General features: G+C 40.3%; 1 protein-coding gene and 1 long non-coding RNA gene across 3 annotated transcripts in view; one reads left to right on the top strand and one right to left on the bottom strand.

Annotated features, from left to right (window-relative positions):
* AHCYL1 (adenosylhomocysteinase like 1) overlaps positions 1-20560 on the bottom strand; it is a gene marked incomplete at its 3' end in the record, with an annotated part of 54505 nt that overhangs the window by 7970 nt on the left and 25975 nt on the right. For both annotated transcript variants that reach the window (XM_081323181.1, XM_081323182.1), the window contains exons 2-10: positions 17444-17555; positions 16651-16794; positions 14110-14210; positions 13502-13604; positions 6286-6380; positions 5032-5138; positions 3797-3913; positions 3550-3613; positions 2428-2516 (exon numbers count right to left, since the gene is read on the bottom strand). In XM_081323181.1, the coding sequence (XP_081179307.1) occupies positions 2428-2516; positions 3550-3613; positions 3797-3913; positions 5032-5138; positions 6286-6380; positions 13502-13604; positions 14110-14210; positions 16651-16794; positions 17444-17555 (932 nt within the window). The remainder of the gene's footprint in view (positions 1-2427; positions 2517-3549; positions 3614-3796; positions 3914-5031; positions 5139-6285; positions 6381-13501; positions 13605-14109; positions 14211-16650; positions 16795-17443; positions 17556-20560) is intronic.
* Positions 1400-16094, top strand: LOC308665307. The gene is made up of 3 exons (XR_014025856.1): positions 1400-1473; positions 2136-2585; positions 15593-16094. It is a non-coding gene; the product is annotated as an uncharacterized lncRNA (long non-coding RNA).

The following is a 20560-nucleotide window of genomic DNA, read 5'->3' as shown; positions in this document are numbered from 1 at the left end:
CCACCTCATCTGGGGTCACAGGATCGAATTCACCCCAGGTAACATTCTCTAGACCGCTCGATTCCTCCCCGTCAGTCTCTGCCCAGTCAGAATCCAAACCGGCTCGAATCTGAGCGATTTTGTCCGTCAGATGATAGCTAAACTCCTCGGCTCGCCCCTGCAAGGGCTCCTCCTTCACCTCCTGATTAAGGAGGGAGCGAGTCACCCTAAACTAAATAAGAACTAGGTGTGTTCTTATTAATACTGTCAAAGAATCCAAACCAATTTGTATTGCTATGTTTTAAAGAGCAAAAGATGACAAATATTCATGAGGCACACAGAATGCCCAACGGTGAATTACTTCCAATTCTCAGTGACCAGTGCAATTTTCCTTTTTACAATTTGGTAATCCATTTCATAGATTTCATTGACTGACATTGTCTGAAACAGTAGCAATAGAATAAATAAACCAAAGTAGCCCAGAACAGCTAATATCAGATTAAGACTGATACTACTTGATTGCTTTTGTGTACACTAGATATGCAACACTCAAACACTGTTCACATAAAACAGTATTTTGCCAGCTATGAAAAAAGAGCAAATAAAGTATATGACATTCCTAAAAGCATAGTATGCAAGTCGGGTACATTACATTCTATTAAAAAATAACTGCAGAAAAGTTAAATAGCCACACCTGTTAAATAGTTATTGTACCACGAAGTACCTTTCTGGTAACTGGAAGCTGGATCCAACAGAAAGGATAACCCGCCTCCACTAGCTGGAAAGTAGGGCCTAACACTTCTTCCTATTCTGTGGAAGAAACCCCCTCCCTCCAGCCTGGACTTCAAATGAGCACATTTCTACTTCTATTTCATGAAATATTTCACAGTACTAAGCCTTGCCACTGGCAGAGAATACATGGGAAATAGAAGAACAATGTAAAACCATTAACAAAAGCACAGCAGTACAATGTGTATTTTGAACCTGGATGTTTGGATTTTCTCTAACTTTATTCACCTCCAGTACAGTGGGACTGTTGAGTCCATCTTTTCTGATAGCTAGAAAAATATTTCATGATAAAGCCTAACTATTTTTCTTAGTTACCCAAGATGAAGTTGACAGTAAAGGACATGTTACCTAGCACTACACCCAGCATAAGTCAGTATAATTGTTATAACCATTTTTGTAACACTGGATACCCCAAAGCTGCATCTGTACAGATGGACTTATTTATTTTATAATATATAAGAAAGGTGGTTAATTATTCCTCGACTGCCTCCCTATAAAATGTCTAGTACTGTTGTTAAAGCTGTTGATGTAACTGCCCCTTATCAAGTCGACTGTAGTGCTGGAAGGGCGCTTCTACTTTTTGCTGGCTGGATATGCTAAATCTTCTAAATCTAAATACATCTTCTAACCCAGACATGTCAAACCCATGACGTCACGTGACATCGCACAAAGTATCTGAACTTTTCCCGCATTGCTGGCAATGAGGTAGGCGCAGTTTGACACCCCTGCTCTAACCAATCTGCAAATAGTGGATCATGTACTATAATTCCTCTTCCTTGATCTTCTCTTTCAAAGGAGACAAATTACCAGCCATTCATAGACTTTATTATAAAAATAATAAAGGCGAGATTAAAAAAAATCTAACATAAAAATTTAAAAATCCCTCTAAAGTATATATCAAGTAGATTCTTAAAGAGTCTTGTATATGCTGCATCCATTATTGGGGATGGGGGGAGGAGAGAAAGAATCTAAGTAGAAATAGACTTGACCTTGGTTATACAGCAGGAATCTGGTCGTACTGCCAATTTCTTGCTGGTAGATTGGTTGTTGGTGCTGTCATTTGCCTTTGCTTTACATCAGGAGGCTCTCTTTTTTTTTTTAGCTTGGCCCAGCCTTTCTGGCTAACAGACTGGGCTGGCTCTGACAGCATTACTTTTTCCCCATGTTTTAAACTTCAGCTGCCAAATAGCATCTTGTGTTTGCCCATTATTGCCCTACTGATCAAGTTGAAGGTGGTTGGTCAAAATGGCTTTGGTATCCTATGGGGCAGGAAGAACTTTTATGAGCACCCTTCTATTTAGAAGAGATGGATTTTATTACATTTATAAAAGTTAATGGGCTGCATTTGATTTTACTCCTGTTTACAGGATGGAAAAGCCGCAATTCAATCCTAAGTTGTAGCCGTCCTCGTTCCAAATGGTGACCAAGGCCTCCGTCAAGCTGTGCACCAGTTCTTCAGGAACAATATTAATCACAAAGCCCTTAAAAAGTTAATACAGGAGCGCATATCTACTGCAAGATAGCTTTGATTTCAAGTTCTCGATAGAAGAACTTAATAATCGGTTTCACTTCAACCTTCAGAAGCGGTCACCAGAAGAACAACCCAAAGTGATAAAGAATGCTGTCAGAGAATAATGCTTGTGACAGCTCATCTCTTACCAGGCTTGAAGGGCACAGATGGGATCAATCTCTGTGATATAAACAATTGCTCCCAGAGCCTTCAGAGCTGCACAGCATCCCTTTCCAACCTGCGGTACCCAAAAATAAACACCAAATCAGAAGCTGGCAAACAATGTCTACCTCAAAAGCAACAGTAGGTAACTATGATTTGAAATTTCTACACTAAAATTCAAATGTATATAATTGGTATATTAACCAATGAACATTGATGGACTGGTAGCAAAAAATACTCAGGAGTAACTAGTAGCCTCCCCCTTAATAGTATTCTTCCTGTTAGTATGGCATGAAGATGTTACTTCTATCCATTCTTTTACTCATGGCTGCAGTACTACTATTTACTAGCTAAATATATGATTGATGCAATTATAAAAGGAATTGATAACGTTTGCACTTCATTCCAAATATATGACTTTTTTAAAAAAAATATTGTTTATTTTAAAGGATTAGCCACTATGTGCATACCTGGGGAATGTGCATACATTTATATTCTCATTTTACAAACCTTAAATATCTTGGATATCACCATACTTCTCAGTAAAAAAAAAGCTTCCTCATCACAAATTTTTGCTTTATAAGGGAAGGGGAAGGGAAGGGAAAGGGAACCATTTTAATATTGATTTTGAACAGCTACTGTTGATAGAATTCCAGATTCCTCTTGCTGTTAAGTCTCTTGCATAAACAATCACTTGCACTACTGCCATGAATTATTATATAGGCAGCTGTTGTAAAATTTTAAAAATGTGCAGAATTCCACATTGCCATTCAAATGGTACCATGTTGAAACAATACATTCCATTCACATGTGAAGATTATCTTGAATATAATTGATGTGTTTTGCATACATTAATTGTAGTGATATAAAAATACTCACTGATAGCAGCTTGCAATTATTCTGAATGGCTTACAATTAGATACATCATTTTCTGTTACAATTGCTTGCTAATTGTGCTTTTATTTAAGCAAGCAGGAAAGTATTACTAGTAAAAGGCAGATAATGAATACAATGAATAATGAACGCAATACAAAGCTAGCTATTTGCTTGTACTCATGAGAGCTCAACAAAGATTAAGATTAAGATTATGGATCACTTGTAATACTCACCTCACCATAGCCACACACTACTACTTGCTTGCCTCCAAACATAACATCCGTTGTCCTCTTTAGACTACAGAAAACAAAGCAACCCATTTTGAAAACACCATTCTCTTAGATTCTTCAATAAAGTAAAAATTTCAGTCACTGGGTATCACAGCAGTGTAATGATTTAAACCTCTGGCATAAAACTGAACATAAAGATGTGACACAAAAGCTGAACGTTCAATTTTTTTCTCCCTCAGTCCAAACTCACCCATCCAAGATGGACTCTCTGCAACAATACAAGTTATCAAATTTCTGTTTGGTGACAGAATCATTTACATTCATGGCAGGAACGCAGAGTTTTCCAGCTTTTGATAACTGGTACAATCTGAAAAAAGAAGTGGGAGGGGATGGAATTTTTCCAGATTAAAGTACGATGATCTTGGCTGCAAATATTTGGATAACCATTAGTCAGCAGCCAACAGTTACATTTTTCTACACCATTCTGCTGCTATCTAGAGTTCATTTGCATTTCTGCAGAAAGAGACATTATTACAATTTTTGGTTAGAAGCAAAGCTTTAAGTAGCAGCAATAGATACCCCTTAACAAATTCTCATTTAGATATGCACAGAGTTCTTACTTTTAAAAGATCAGAATAGGGAAGAATTATGAAACCTTCAAGATTTATTTAGTGCCATATAAATAAAGCTTCAATGAACACAGTGTTATGTGTAATAGTGATAGTAATAGCAAATATCTAAAGAAAATCTTTGTTAATGCCAATTATATCGAGTTTATGAAAGAATAGCTGCATTACCTTAAGGGAAGCAAACACAGCCATCACCCAAGGAAACATACTCTTTATCCATTAATTCAATTTTGAGTAACAGCTCAGTGATAACACAATTATTTAGTCTTTTGTATTTGTAGATACTGCTGTAGATATTCTTCCTTGGCTAAAGTCCAGTGTAGATGATACTGAACTAACTGACACTATTGTCAGATGTGGTATAAAACAATGTCTTATGCTTGTCAATTCATCCCTGAGTTACTACTGGAAACTTAGAACAGGTTGCATTTCCCACATACATTTAGTACTAAAACTGTAAGAGAAAGAAAACAGGAGTAAAAAAGAATTAAATGTGAACATAGTAGAGTACCTCCAACCATTTCTAAGTTAAGAGAATATTAAATTGAACATGCTAACTATTTTTCTTCTTCATAAACCCAAAATGTGGTATAAGTAATTAAAGATAAAAGAACTATAAAGTTCCATGTATTCATAAGGAAATAAGTAAGAAGAAAATGTGCACATTGTCTTGACATCATTCTACCATTCTTCTATAGCTTCATTTCACCTGTTTCTCACTCCTGTCATGAGCTATTAGTCTATAAGGCTTTGTGATAGTGAGCTTTAGTGAATTTTGTGCTTACAAAACAGAAATAAATAGGCCCCAACATACTAAAACATCATAAAGAACAGACACAAAGAAGTTCTTTGTTACCTGTGCACACCCGTCACACTCTCTTCCACAATGCCTCTGATCTTCTTAAATACATTGGGATATTTCTTATAAACCCAATGAGTCAGATCTCCCCCATCATCCAAGATCTACAAATATGTGAAATATAATAGGTTCAGATATTCTATTATTGATAGACTATTGAACTTTATCTTAAGTACACACTTGAGTTTCATCTTATATGGGTTTTTTTTTTTAAATTAAGTCAAATATTCATTAGGAGATCAGGCTTGGTATCCTAGCAACTTATTTGGGTGAAGTTTTTAATACAAAAAATGAAATAGTTTCACTGCTATGAAAGCTGATATAAGGTGCAAACCAGCAGTACTAATTACTGTGCAAATTCAGGTAGAACATTTGTGTAATATGCACAGCCAAAACAGGAGAGTAATCATCAGCTTCTGTTCTAACTAACCTAGAACAAATACAGTAGTCAACATGGAAATATTTTGCTATATTAATCATCATAAAGTTTATTAGCAAAAGAAGGTAGTGAAGACACAAAAAATAAAGGAAGATGTTGCTACTTAAAAATTGCAGATTAAAAAACAAACAAACCTGATATTAGTTTGTTCATTTATTTAGAGAATGTATTTATTTAGAAAATTTATATGGCTGTCCACTCACTTTCAGGGTAACTTACAAACAATAACAATAATTATAATAGTTACAAAGATAATATGAAGGGCAGTTGTAAAATGCACATACACTTTCCCTACTCTCAACTATTCCAAGGCAAAAAAAAGGCCAAATGTTTTCCCTAACTGAACAATCCTTAACAGACTACACACAACAATTATATATACACATACATACATACATACATACATACATACATACAGTATCTCAATGAAAGCTGGTAAACGAAGAGAGTGGAGAGTAATGAGAGCCCCTTATGCAACATTCCAGAGCAACACTTTTCCATGATATTGAACTGGTTCTCTTGAAATGATGCCTTTTATAAAATGTTCTCTAGATGTGCTCCAATAGCCTAAATCCAGAGAACCATGCAATTAGTTCTGTCTGAACAGGAGTGACTAGATTTAAATATTCTGCATGTTAAATATTTACCATCTGAGAGCACTGTATCATACTGTTTTCTGTGGGTTAAAGAAAAAAAGCAATATTTCCACTCAGCATACCAAAAACCTGGGCATTACTGAAGTAGCATTTGGATCCTCTGAGAGAAGACAACAAAAATGAGAACAGTGGAATTTAAGTGGAGTGATTTATTACCATATTGGGCTGCCAGGTATCCATATTTATACAGCGATCAATGCACCACCAGAAATCATCTTCAGATTCTCCTTTCCAGGCAAACACAGCAACACCTAAGAAAACAACAAAAAAAAGCCCCCAACTGATTTTTAAAAGCAAGGTTTCTTGCATTTTGCCCTAGCTAAGCATATTACTAGCACGTAGCAAATGTAACATGCTGTTACTTCCACATATTTTAGGTATATGAATGTTGAAAATACTTTTCATGTTTTTCAAAAGCTACAGTTAAGGCAGTAGATTTGCCTACTTTAATTAGCCTAATGGTTTTCTTGCTTTGAGAAAATTTAAATAAACAAGTTATTAGAAAAGGCATTTGTTGTTACATTTATATATAACACTAAGCCAACATTCATTAACTATTTTTTTCTGAATAGTAAGCTAGAGACAAACAATACATATAGTCCTCAACTTACAACAGTTTGTTTAGTGACCATTGAAAGTTACAATGGCACTAAAAAGTGACTTATGATCGTTTTTCATACTTATGACCGTTGCAGCATTCCCATGGAGACATGATCAAAATTCAGACACTCATATTTTGCAGTGCAGTGTCCTGGGGTTGTATGATCCCCCTTTGCAATCTTCTGCCAATGAAGAAGTCAGATTTACTTAACAACTTTTTTTTACTAACTTAACAACTGCAGTGATTCATTTAATAACTATGGCAAGACAGGTCGTAAAATGGGGCAAAACTCACTTAATAAATGTCTCACTTAGCAACAGAAATTTTGGGCTCAATTGTGGTCGTAAGTCGAGGACTACCTGTATTATGGTTTACTTCTATACATGAACCAGGCTTTAATCACCAGAAAACATATAAAAAGGTAATCTATCATTAGACATCATGCTAAGCTATTGTGTGATTTGTTTGCTTGTCATATGTTTAACCGGCCATTTGTTTATGTGAATCAGATCCCAATCATTATGGTGACCACTCTGATTAAAAACAGAACTGTGCACCATGTGTTTTTTTCTTTTGGGAAAAAAAGTTATATTAAGGCAATCCATCAGAAATGTTTACTTGGCTTTAGGTTTTCTTAGAATTATACCAGTAATAATGGTCAGACAACAAATTAATTGTTTTTCAAAAAATCCATCAGAGCAAATTCTTGGCAGAATGTGCAGGAAGTGGAATGGTATAAAACATTTTATGGCACTCAAAGACCAAAATATTCATTGTGACAGGAATGTTCATAGGAAAAAAATGTATGCAGAACAGAGTAAATAATTTAAAGCTAACAAGTGCTCTTTACTGTTACCTATTCTCTTATAACAGATCCAAGGGAGTCTACCTAACTTTGCAATGTTTCTCCGAAAAGATCTGGCAGCTTGGGCATATAGAGACAGTTTACAAAACTATTAGGAAAAGGATATTAGCAAAGTATTCTGACGCTATTTTTTTTCTAGAGTCTTAAAAACAAAGTAAGGAATACAACTGTATATCTTTAATATAGCTAATGAAGTTGAGAAAGTATTTTTGAATTACTTTCAAAGAAATTATTTGAAAAGCCTACATTTGCCATCATTTTTGTATCATATTTTTGTTTCCTTGCAATGACATATTTAATTAATGCCATAATAATGTTGCAAACAGCATCTTCCTAGTTAGAAAGCAAGTACTGTGACAGATAGTATTTATTTATTTATTTATTGATGGGATTTATATCCCGCCCTATCTCCCGAAGGACTCAGGGCGGCTAACAGCAAAACATATAATAAGTACAGAGATCAAGATAGAAATAAAATTGAGAACATCTGTGCAATAAATTATATTAGAGAATTTAAGAGATAAATTAAAAATACTAAATATAAATTAAATAAAATGCCTGTCAGTCTAGGTCGGCCTGGTGGAACAGGAGTGTTTTGAGGCCGCGGCGAAAGGATTGGAGGTTTTGGGCCATCCGAAGCTCAGGGGGGAGCTGATTCCATAGGGCTGGCGCTCCCACAGAGAAGGCCCTCCCCCTGGGGGTCACCAGTCGACATTGCCTAGCTGACGGTACCCTGAGGAGGCCTTCTCTGTGCGAGCGTACTGGACGATGGGGATTTGTTCCCGGCAGCAGATGGTCCTGCAAGTATCCCGGACCTAAGCCATGTAGGGCTTTAAAGGTAAGTACCAGCACCTTAAATCTCACCCGGAGGGCAACTGGTAGCCAATGCAGCTCACGCAGGAGGGGTGTAATATGGGAGTATCGGGGAGCTCCCATCACAACCCGTGCAGCTGCATTCTGCACCAGCTGAAGCCTCCGGGTGGTCTTCAAGGGCAGCCCCATGTAGAGAGCATTACAGTAATCAATACGGGAGGTAACGAGTGCGTGGGTGACTGTATGTAGGGCATCTCGGTCCAAAAAGGGGCGCAACTGGTATATAAGACGAATCTGTGCAAATGCCCCCCTAGCCACGGCTCCAATATGATCTTCAAAACTGATTCGTGAATCTAGGAGGACGCCCAGATTGCGTGCTCTATCAATGGGAGGTAACATCTCTCCTCCAATAGTCAGAGATGGAACCTTTTGGACTAAACGAGATGACGGTATGTACAGCCACTCAGTCTTGGCCGGGTTAAGTGGAAGCCTGTTTTCTCCCATCCAAATCTGTACCGCTTCCAGGCAACGGGACATCACATCGAGGGCATCACTGGGTTGATTCGGGCTGGAGATGAATAGCTGGGTATCATCAGCATATTGATGATATTTCACCCCGAAGCTACGGATGATCTCTCCCAGCGGCTTCATATAGATGTTGAACAGGAGGGGCGAGAGCACCGAACCCTGAGGCACTCCACACTTAAGAGGCCTAGGGCTTGACCTCTGCCCTCCTGCCAACACCGTCTGCGAACGGTGTTGTAACTATATCTCAAGAAAATCATTGGACCATGTTGTGGTTTCCCTTCTTGACTGACTATCATCCAGTCTTTTTTGCAACATGGAAGTGACTTATGTAACCAGAATCTCTCCTACCATTTTGTGACCATGCCGGCTTATTAATCCTGATGTATTTCATAGATTCTTTGCTCTAACTCCCTCCCCTTCTCCCCCCTCCCCTATAATAGAAGGCCCGGGTTGTAACCACTGTGGGAGAGTGGTTAAGTTTTTACATCTGCTGCCTCCCAGAGGTGAGAGCTCTGGGGGGTATTGCTCCCCCGGTTTGTATGTACCAGGTTGCCCCCCGGCTTTGACCGCCGTGAGAGGGCGGGATTCGATCTATCCCGGGATTTCCCAGCTCCAGTGGCAGTGGAGCTGGGTTGGCTCTCTGGTCACTTGCCTTCGATTTATTTATTTTGAGATCCTCCCATGTTGAGTTGATCTGGTCTGCCTTGCTGTTTTTTTTGTCGGACTTGTTAAGATCATGCGTCTGACTTATTCGAGCACGACTTTATACGCTCTCAGGGGGGCCCCCCCATCCTGGGAGCGACCCGCCTTACTTTTTACACCTCCTCTTGATGAAGGGCCCGAGTGTTGGGACCCTGAGAGATGGCTGGGCATGGGTAGGGGCCTCCGATATAAGCCAAATAGGAAGCCCCTGGTTAGTTTTTTGGTTAAATTTTTTAGGAGGTTAGGGAGGGGGGTGGGAACTTCTTTTGGTTGTTCGGATATGGGGGGCAGTCCAGCAACCACTGTTCAGGCCAGGGCCGGGATTGATCGCGGAGGGGAGGAGTGGGGGTCGGTCGCCCCCGGGGCTCCAGGGCAAGTCGTGGGAATGCCTATTCCCACGACGTTAGGGAATGGCAGCAGGTGCAGGAACAGAGGGCCGTATCGACCTCAGGGAAGGCCTCTCCGCTACTTGCAAGCGGTGAGGCGTTCCGACCCTCTTGTTCTACCCCGAGGTCCCGGGAGTGAGGATGTGCAGCCTCCTGAGCTCCGGCTGGTGTACCTGAATGCCAGGTCTGTCGTTAATAAAGCTCCTCTCGTCCGTGACTTGGTCGAGGGTGAGCAGGCGGACCTGGCTTGCATCACGGAGACTTGGTTGGGCCCAGAGGGCGGTATTCCTCTGGCTGATCTCTGCCCACCAGATTTCCGGGTGCTACACCGGCCTCGGGCTCAGGGTAGGGGTAGGGGAGTGGCTGTTGTTATGAGGGAGACCTTAGCTCCGCGGGAGGCCACCGTTCCGCAGATAGTCGGGTGTGAGTCTCTCTTCTTGAGATGCGGCCCTGGTGCGCAGTTGGGCTTGCTGCTGGTGTACCTTTCGCCTAGTCACGCAGCAGCAGCCCTGCCTGAGCTTCTCGATGTCCTCTCCGGGTTGGTGGTTGAGTTCCCGAAACTTATAGTTTTGGGGGACTTCAATCTACCATCTCTGGGAGGATCATCTGAGTTGGCTCGGGAGTTCATGGCTTCCATGACGGCCATGGACCTGACGCAAGTAATTTCAGGACCGACTCATGAGGGAGGCCACACCCTTGACCTAGTTTTCTTATCTGGGCGGTGGTTAGATGATCTTGGTGGGGGTTCCCCAATTATTATGCCCCTGTCATGGACCGATCATCATCTCCTGCGGCTGGTCTTCCGTTTTGCCACCCCCCGCCGTGGGTGTGTGGAACCAGTTAGATGGTACCGCCCCAGACGCTTAATGGATTCTGCGAGATTCCAGGCAGCGCTGGGGTCCCCACCTGCCTCCCCCACTCACAGCTCGGCAGATGCCTTAGTGGAAGCTTGGGAAAGGGCAGCCACTGAGGCTCTTGACCGAGTTGTACCCTTGCGGCCCCTGACCCGATGCAGATCCCGTCGAGCTCCATGGTTCTCCGCGGAGCTCCGGGAGATGAAGCGCCGGAGACGGGGCCTAGAGAGCGGTTGGAGGTCCAGCCGATCCGAATCCGACCGATTGCGACTAAGAACCCATATTAGGTCTTATCTCGCTGCGATAAGGGTGGCGAGGTCTAATCACTTCGCTACCCTTATCGCGTCCGCAGATAATCGCCCGGCCGCTCTGTTTAGGGTGACTCGCTCCCTCCTTAATCAGGAGGTGAGGGAGGAACCCTTGCAGGGTCGTGCCGAGGAGTTTAACAATTATCTGTCGGACAAAATCACTCGGATTCGGACCGGTCTGGACTCCGACTGGGCAGAGTCTGGCGATCAGGACGCGGGTGGTCTTGTCGATATCACTTGGGAGGAGTTTGATTCTGTGACTCCGGAGGAAGTGGACAGGATTATGGGGAGACTGAGCTCCACCACATGTTTATTGGACCCGTGCCCTTCCTGGCTGATTTATGCAGCCCGGGAGAGGACACGCAGCTGGTTCCAGGCAGTTATATCAGCTTCTTTGAGTGAGGGTAGCTTCCCTGCCGTCTTGAAAGAGGCGGTGGTGAGGCCCCTCCTCAAGAAGCCTGCCTTGGACCCAGCTGAACAACTTTCGTCCGGTCTCCAACCTTCGCTTTCTTGCGAAGGTTGTTGAGAGTGTGGTGGCGCATCAGCTCCCTTTGGTCCTGGATGAAGCGGATTATCTAGACCCGTACCAATCGGGTTTCAGGCCCGGGCACAGCACGGAGACGGCATTGGTCGCGCTGGTGAATGATCTCTGGAGGGCTCGGGACAGGGGTCATTCCTCTGTTCTAGTCCTATTGGACCTCTCAGCGGCTTTCAATACCATCGACCATGGTATCCTGCTGCGGCGTCTCAGGGGATTGGGAGTGGGAGGCACGGTTTTACAGTGGTTCTCCTCCTATCTCCAGGGACGCTCGCAGTCGGTGTTGACAGGAGGGCAGAGGTCGACCGCGAGGTCTCTCGTTTGTGGAGTTCCTCAGGGGTCGGTCCTCTCGCCTCTCCTGTTCAACATCTATATGAAACCGCTGGGTGAGATCATTCGTGGCTTTGGAGTTGGGTATCATCAGTACGCTGATGATACCCAGCTTTTCCTTTCTACCCCAAACCACCCCAGTGATGCCCTCAACGTGATGTCCCGTTGCCTGGAGGCGGTTCGGGTCTGGATGGGGAGGAACAGACTTCAACTCAACCCCGACAAGACCGAGTGGCTTTGCATACCTTCATCCCGGGTCTATTCGGATATTCCATCTCTTTCTATGGGGGGTGAATTATTACCCCCCGTAGATAGGGCTCGCAACTTGGGAGTCCTCCTAGATTCGCGGCTTACCTTGGAAGATCACATGGTGGCCGTGACTAGGGGGGCTTTCGCCCAGGTTCGCCTGGTGCGCCAGTTGCGGCCCTATCTAAGCCGGGATGATTTATGCACGGTCACTCACGCGCTCGTGACCTCTCGTCTAGACTACTGCAACGCTCTCTACATGGGGCTTCCCTTGAGGACCACCCGGAGGCTCCAACTGGTACAGAATGCAGCCGCGAGAGTTGTGTTGGGAGTTTCCCGATACTCCCACGTGACACCTCTGCTCCGTGAGCTGCATTGGTTGCCAGTTGTCTTCCGGGTGAGATTCAAGGTGCTAGTAATGGTGTTCAAAGCCCTCCATGGCATGGGGCCGGAGTACCTCAGGGAACATCTGCTGCCGGCATCAAGCTCCCTGCGCCCTGTGCGTTCCCACAGAGAGGGCCTCCTCAGGGTGCCACCGGTCAGAGAATGCCGTCTGGTGGCCCCCAGGGGGAGATCCTTCTCTGTGGGCGCCCCGGAGCTATGGAACCAGTTACCGGTTGAGCTCCGGACGGCGCCCGATCTGCGCTCCTTTCGCCGCGATCTGAAAACATACTTGTTCGAGCAAGCCGGCCTGGCCTGAGGGGGGATTGGTGGGGTTTTTTATCATTCTTATTGGGGTTTTTTACTATGTATCAATTGTATTTTAATCGGGCATGCATTTAATTATCTTTTAATTTTTGTAAATTTCTGTGTTTTATTCTTGCCCTGTACACCGCCCTGAGTCCTTCGGGAGAAGGGCGGTATAGAAATGATAATAAATTAAAAATTAAATTAATTAATGCTCAATCTTTTACAATGATAAATAATGAAGTTTGGCATTAATTAAGTCCTCTTTCAAAATAATGATTTTTTTCATCTGAATGAAATCCACTTATTTTCCTGAAAATATGAAGCTTATTAGTGACAAGCTTCAGAAAACAGTTTTAATACATGAAAAAGTATCTTCTTATATAACCAAATATCTTGATAAACAATGTATTCTTAAGTGCTGAGGTCATGAGTAAATATTGCAAAAATGAATACATAAATAATTTCTAACATGAATTAGCACAAATTATTTGTACAGTTAGTTGATACTCACCAGCCTCAGCCAAGGCAGCAGCCACCTCATTTTGAGTAGAATAAATATTACAAGCAGACCATCGGCATTGAGCTCCTAATGCACAAAGAGTCTCAATCAAGACCTAAAAGGTAAAGCAAGCATCAAATTAAAAAGCTTCAGTAATTACTAATTGGATTGGGGAAACAAAAACTCTGAATGAAAAAGCTCACAAACTAGTAGATTCCAGAAGTTTAATTTCATTTATACACCTGATTCTAGAGGTTTAATTAGGCTATATTGGTTAATTAATGCCACAATGCCTTGCTCCTTTAGAACATAAGAAAAGGATTATCTAAGATCCAAACCATTTATTTCCAGTTCTTTGAACTATTCAAGACTGCAGTTCTAATTCAAACAATTGTAGTAATCAGTTAAAACCCACAGTAAATCATCTACTTTAGATCCAGCAGGTTCCATAAGGCCAATTGTCTTTGCAGAGTAGAAATATTTATCAAGATGACTTAGTAATTAAATTATACCCTTTATAGAACTGAGTTCCCTTGTCACCTGGGGATGATAGATAGAATCCAGAAAATAGTAAAGATGAAAGAAGACTAAGATACAAATGGCAAAACAGGTGTACTCACTGCAGTCTGTGCTGTGATATGTGTACATCCCACTATTTTAGCTCCAGCCAAAGGTTTTTCCCCTTGAGCTCGTTTTCTTAGTGAAATCAGTGCAGACATATCTAAAAAAAAAAGTACCTTTAACAAACCCCCATGCCAATTACTGAGCAAACAATTATCTTCAATTCCTAGAATTATATCTATGTAAAAAGCTCTTACCGTGTTTCCCTGAAAGTAAAGCCTACTCCAAAAATAAGCCCTAGCTTGATTTTTGGGAGTGAGCCTAATATAAGCCCTACTCCCCCAAAATAAGCCCTAGTCTTAGGGTGAGGCACACACCTAAAAATCAAGCTAGAGTGGGAGTGAGGGGGTGGAGCTGCCCTACGCACCTTGCACCCACTTACCTTGCAGCCAGGCCTCTCCTCTCTGGCTCACTTCTTCTGCAGCATCTTCTGCAGCTAGGCCTGCATTTCTCAATCACAGGCCTTTCCGGAAGCCCACTGTAGCTAAGAACCGAGCTATAGATTCAAGACCTCTGCAGCCGAGAACTGAGCTATGGATTCAATCCATAGCTAGGTACTCAGCTGCAGAGGCCTTCCAGAAAGGCCTGACTGCAAAATGCAGGCAGGGAATGCAGCTGCAGAAAGAAGCTGCTCCTTTGGCCGCAGAAGTGGACTGCCTGGGCGGTGCTGTCAGTGCTGGAGGTGAGTATAAAAGACACTCCCCCAAAATCAGACCTGGTGCCTCTTTTGGAGGCAAAATAAAAATAAAAATAAGACCCAGTCTTATTTTTAGGAAAACACGGTAGAAAACAATTGCTCTGGAAAGAGAAATAAACAATTTGCCCCACTGAGAAAGGCCTTGCCTCCTGTCACTCGCAGGCCATGCCTTCAGCATATTTTCAAGGGAGTTTCTGTAGCATCTTGTTGAATAGTGTGGATTTCTGTGCAGTGCCAGTCAAAAAAAGGCTATTCTTTATTACGTCCTCCACTGTACTATTTACGAGATTAGGTTCATATTATTGATGATAGGTGAATTCAAGGGGTCAGACATCAAACATTTAAATTATCTTGTAAATATGCTTCCCACTGTTATTTATTTATTTATTTTATTAGATTTATATACCGCCCTTCTCCAAAGGACTCGGGGCAGTGTACAGGGCAATTAAAACATGTCATACAAAGTTAAAAATAAATTAAATTAAATTTAGCCCCAAACCAAGTAAATCAAATTCTAAAATTTAAAATCCCAATCCCTCAGTCCAGGCCGGTAAGCTTGAATAACCAGGTTTTCAGGTCACGGCGAAAAGAGCGAAGGACGGGAGCCATCCGGAGCTCAACAGGGAGCTAATTCCATAGGGCAGGCACGCCCACAAAGAATGCAGCCGGCACTCCCTAACTGACGGCACCCTGAGGAGGCCCTCTCTGTGGGAGCGCACAGGACGATGGGAAGTTGACGCCGGCAGAAGGTGCTCCCGTAAGTAATCCGGACCCATGTCATTTAGGGCTTTATAGGTCATCACCAGCACCTTGAATCTCACCCGGAGGACAACTGGGAGCCAATGCAGCTCACAGAGAAGAGGTGTTACATGGGAGTATCGGGAGACACCCCCCCCACAACTCGCACGGCCGCATTCTGCACCAGCTGGAGCCTCCAAGTGCTCCTCAAGGGCAGCCCCATGTAAAGAGCATTGCAGTAGTCTATTCGAGAGGTCACGAGAGAATGAGTGACTGTATGTAGGGCATCTCGGTCCAGACAGGGCCGCAACTGGTGCACCAGGTGAACCTGCTAATATCCTTTTCCTGTTGCCACTTTTGTTTGTTGTCATTTAATCTCAGAACCTTAAGAACTTTTAAGTCCTTAATCTTAGCCCTGGCTTTATCTTCTTTTGGCCTCTTAGTATTTAGCACTCTTTTTTATTACATAACTGTATTGTTATTTTGTTTTACTGTATTTTATGCTATGTTACTTCATTATGGCCCATGGTTCCAACAATAAACTATATTTACTTACTATCAACTACTTTGAATCCAAAATGTAACATATAATAAGGCTGTGCAGTAATTTGAAGGGGGAAAAATGTGATTTGGGACATTTATGAAAGCACATGTGTTTAGTAGCTTTTCCTTAAACCAAACATGTCTTTTCTTGGAATTGCCTGGCAGCAGCTGTATGAACTCAGAAAAAAACAAAACACTTTCTTTAAAAGGTTGTCAACAAGATACTCCAAATCACCTTTTCATTTGTGAATCTAGATATCTGAACAGCCCTAGTATATACCTGAAGAATGCCAGCAACCTGAACTGAACACTGCCGAGTGCTTAATTGCTCAAAATGGATCTATGTGAATAAAATCCTATTAATTCGTTAAACAAATAACTAAAAAAAACCACACTGATCACTTTGTAAGGATTGTGCAATACTACTTAAACTTTTGGTCTTTTTATAGATTTACATCATTTGTGGACATTTCAAAGAGCTTACTTGCTACCAAGGTGTTTGATGACTAATGGGATAAAATGTATGACACCCAGAGAGAAGCTTTAGCAAATTGAGCTTTACCTTGCTCAGCAATCTCTATCTCTCGGCGCCCGAACTCTGCTTGCTTGATGTTCTTAACACAGAAATTACTATTGCCTTTGGAATTTGTTTGCTGCTTTTCTCTTGGAGAAACTTCATCATCAGAGCTATCAGTGTAGGATGCCGCTATAAAAAAAATTTAAAGTTTGCAGTGAGAAGAGATATATAGGTAAAAGAAACTTAAGTCCATGATTATATCTTAGTATAGGAAGTAACCAAGTCAAGACACTTTTCTTCATTATGGATAGCTACTATCTACTGAGCCCCATTATTAGTGATATTATAATGAACCACTTCACACTTCCTTCTATACCAGACGTCAAACTCGTGATGTCACGTGACGTTGTGCGACGTATTGGAGCTTTTTCACCATTGCCGGCAATGGGGTGGGCACGGTTTCTTCATGATGCATCCAGCCCGCAGGCCGGCAGTTTGACACCCCTGTTCTACACGAATAAGTGTAGAGATAACAAGAAGTTTGAGGTGAAGGGTGGGAACTTTTATTTTTTAAACCAATCAGCCAGAGGGGAGCTGCAGGGGATCTGGCAGGGATATGCTGACATGTCTACAAATTTTTTAATACATTTTCTTTGAATAACATTATTCTTTGAATAATAATCACATTAATAAATTCAGCAGCATGTCTCTCTCTCTCTCTCCAAAGACTACAAGGAAGACATTGAGAGGCCAGATGTGCTTCTTGAGCTAATTATTTCTGTATCAGCAGAAGATATATCAAAAGGAAAATAAATATTATTAAAAGGGAAACACTTACCAGAACTGTAGCTGTCTGTGGAAGACTGTGAAATGGAACGAGATAGGGATCTGCGACCAGTCTTTGTGGGAAATTTACTGAACTCCTGCATATCATCTGCAAACTGGATTTGCTATACACAAAAATTAAGAAGTTACTATTGTTTTTTTAAAAGTCAACAAGCTTAATTCTCTATTAAACATAAGCAATGTAGGATCTCATTCTACAGTATTCAATACAAGTCATATTCCAAAGAAGAATACTTCCTGTATAGATATACTATAGCATTTTATGCTACCAGTAAATATAAATAGATAACATATCAGGATTTGTACTACTCAATTAATGTAAATGAAAATTCATTGCAGAATGCAATACTGTAAACGACGTGATCATTCTATTCAATAAAGCTATATTGTAGCGAGCTATCTCTATTAGCAGGCAACGTATCATGTATGCCTAAAAAGAAGGTGAGTATAATTACAACATTTAGGCAGCCACTCCAATTTGCACCTATAAATACAATTTGTCTCATACAAAAAATACCACATTCTTAAGCTTATTCAGTTATATTACTCAACAATGAACTTGGCACTACAGTATTCATATATATTACTATATAATATTAAAGTATAAATATTATAATATTAATACATTAATTTATAATATAAAAATAATCATCAAATAGATTTACGTTTTGAATGGAATATTTGATAAACATTTTTTCTGTAGCTATTATTTAATTAGAGTTTTTAGCCAGAAGACATTTAAGTAAGAACTTATGAAATCATCTACTTTCATTCTAGATTCTAAAGACACTGAGAAATACATTCCAATCTCCATAATACAACAACACATTTATATATTGTATGCTCTCATTAAAACCTTCGGGTGAAACTGTGATATCATAACAATAGCATCTGGCTGTGATTAACTCACAATCAAAAGTATGAGAAGTATCTCAAGACAAATATCTTCTCCACAAAATGCTTGCTTTCACATATTGTACTTAACAATATTGAGATTTTGTTTGTTTTTACTTAATATGCTATATGAACTCAGCAAATGAATACAATGTGAATTGTTTTAGAGAGATTGAAAACAACTTTGATATTAGTTTACTGACTGCAACTGTGCAGTAAATATGAACGAGTGCAATTTCATGAATTCATTTATTAATCAACCTAATCTGCAAGGGTGCAGTGAGAGGACTTAAAAAAGGAAAAACAAAACAGAAGCGGTTAAACAAACCATGATTGCTTTGCTTATTTGGAAAAGTAATTATGGATTATTCAGAAAAACACGATGTATAACATAGATTAAAAGTAGATTCTCCTTCAAGGTGAACATGACACTTTCAACCAGGAGAAAATGGGAAAATCTAATTATTGTAAGGGAAAGAAACAAAAAAACATGTGCATAATTCTGATTCTCAACTATTCTATAGTTGCAAAATCTACAAAACTTAAAAGCAGCAGTTCCTCTCTCATTCAATTGGACACATACACACACAAACCTTTCTGCATTGATTAACTGTTGGTAGTAGGTACAAAACATACATCTATACTTATAAAGTATTAAAAACTAATCTATGAAAAGGAAATCACTTAGAATTAGGAAACCATATCATTATTAAAAAAATCTTATCCTTAAAGTATACAATTCAGGCATTATAACAACTGCTTTCACTGTGATTTGATTATTTCAATAAACTACACATATATTGCTTGTGTGACTTTGAGAACAGATTATTAGTGGGGATATCAAGAGCTAGAGCTGAAATTTGGGGATCTTAAGGGAAGGGGAAGAAGTTTCCAGAAATGCAAAAATATTTCAAAATGACACAGAAATGAAGTTTGCTCTAGGCTGCTATAAATAATTTTATTGCATTTGATCACAAACTGAAACATAATGAGTCAAACTGGTGTGGGGGATTTTAATGGTCAGTTTAAATAATAATATTTTATCTTGTATTCCCCACAAATGAACTATCTTTCCTGGGCAAATAAAAATGCATGCTTTTTGGAATAGCTGAGGATTAATGAGATATAAAGAAGTTCACGATAATAGGATTAGGTCACATTCGGGACATTCTTACTGATTTCAAGATATGGAATCCAGTTTAAGGACCAAAGAATAAATTCTTTTGAGCCTGTAATGACTGAAATCACTGAATTCTAAATATATTCCAAGTCTAATTATTTGTATTTTATATAGCAAAATTTAAAACTTATAGGTTAACATAATGGGGATACCATCCTCGGGTGTGAAAACTTAATGGGTGATTTTGGAACAGCCACTTGCAGCCCAACCTACTCCTCAGTGTTATTGTGGTGGCACAAATTGGAGGAGATAGTGCTACACTGTATACTGCACCTTGAGTTTCAGAATGGTAGAACATAAATCTAATAAATAAATAAATGGTGGCAATGTTCACATTAGTGAAAAAAAATAGAACTCCTATTGATGTTTTGCATTGTCAAGAATTACATGTATATAGAAGTGCTTGCTTTCTCACAACAATGAAGCATCAACTTTGACTTTCATCACCTCCAACAACAGGGTTTGTGATTGTTATCAATTAGAAAGTTTTTCACATAGTTGCTTTAAACATGTGAATTAGTTTCTTATCTTCAAATGTATCTAGTTCCAACTGAACATTTTGTCTGAAGATACTGGATATCTCAGAGACTGTTTAGTAAAAGTTTCTTGGCAATCATCTCTCTTTTGGAGTTGCAATTCAAGAACTGGAATATTAAATCATATGAATGAACCTGTTCCTTTATTGCTGAGTTGAAACCCACTGGAAACACCAGTACTGTCAACATTTTAAAATCAACAAGGTAGTATATTAGCAATATTTGGAATCTACAAGAACAAATTACGGATATCTTAGGCATGAATAATAGGCCAAACATATTGTAAAACTTTGAAAGATAAATGTGCATTGTCAATACAACACTATTTCAACTATTGACAAAAGGCAATTTGGTCAAATTTTTGGATCAAAATTTAGGCATTTATTAAACTGAAGTTTTATATCACGTAACCATGCATATGAGTATATATCTGCAAATGCATGTATACTTGTTCAGTGAAAGAAAAAACAATACATTATACAACACATGCTGATTTGGA

Source organism: Vipera berus (assembly GCF_964194415.1).
Source record: "Vipera berus genome assembly, chromosome: 3".
NCBI classification, from domain to species: Eukaryota; Metazoa; Chordata; class Lepidosauria; order Squamata; family Viperidae; genus Vipera; species Vipera berus.
This window is presented reverse-complemented; position numbering and strand designations above follow the sequence as displayed.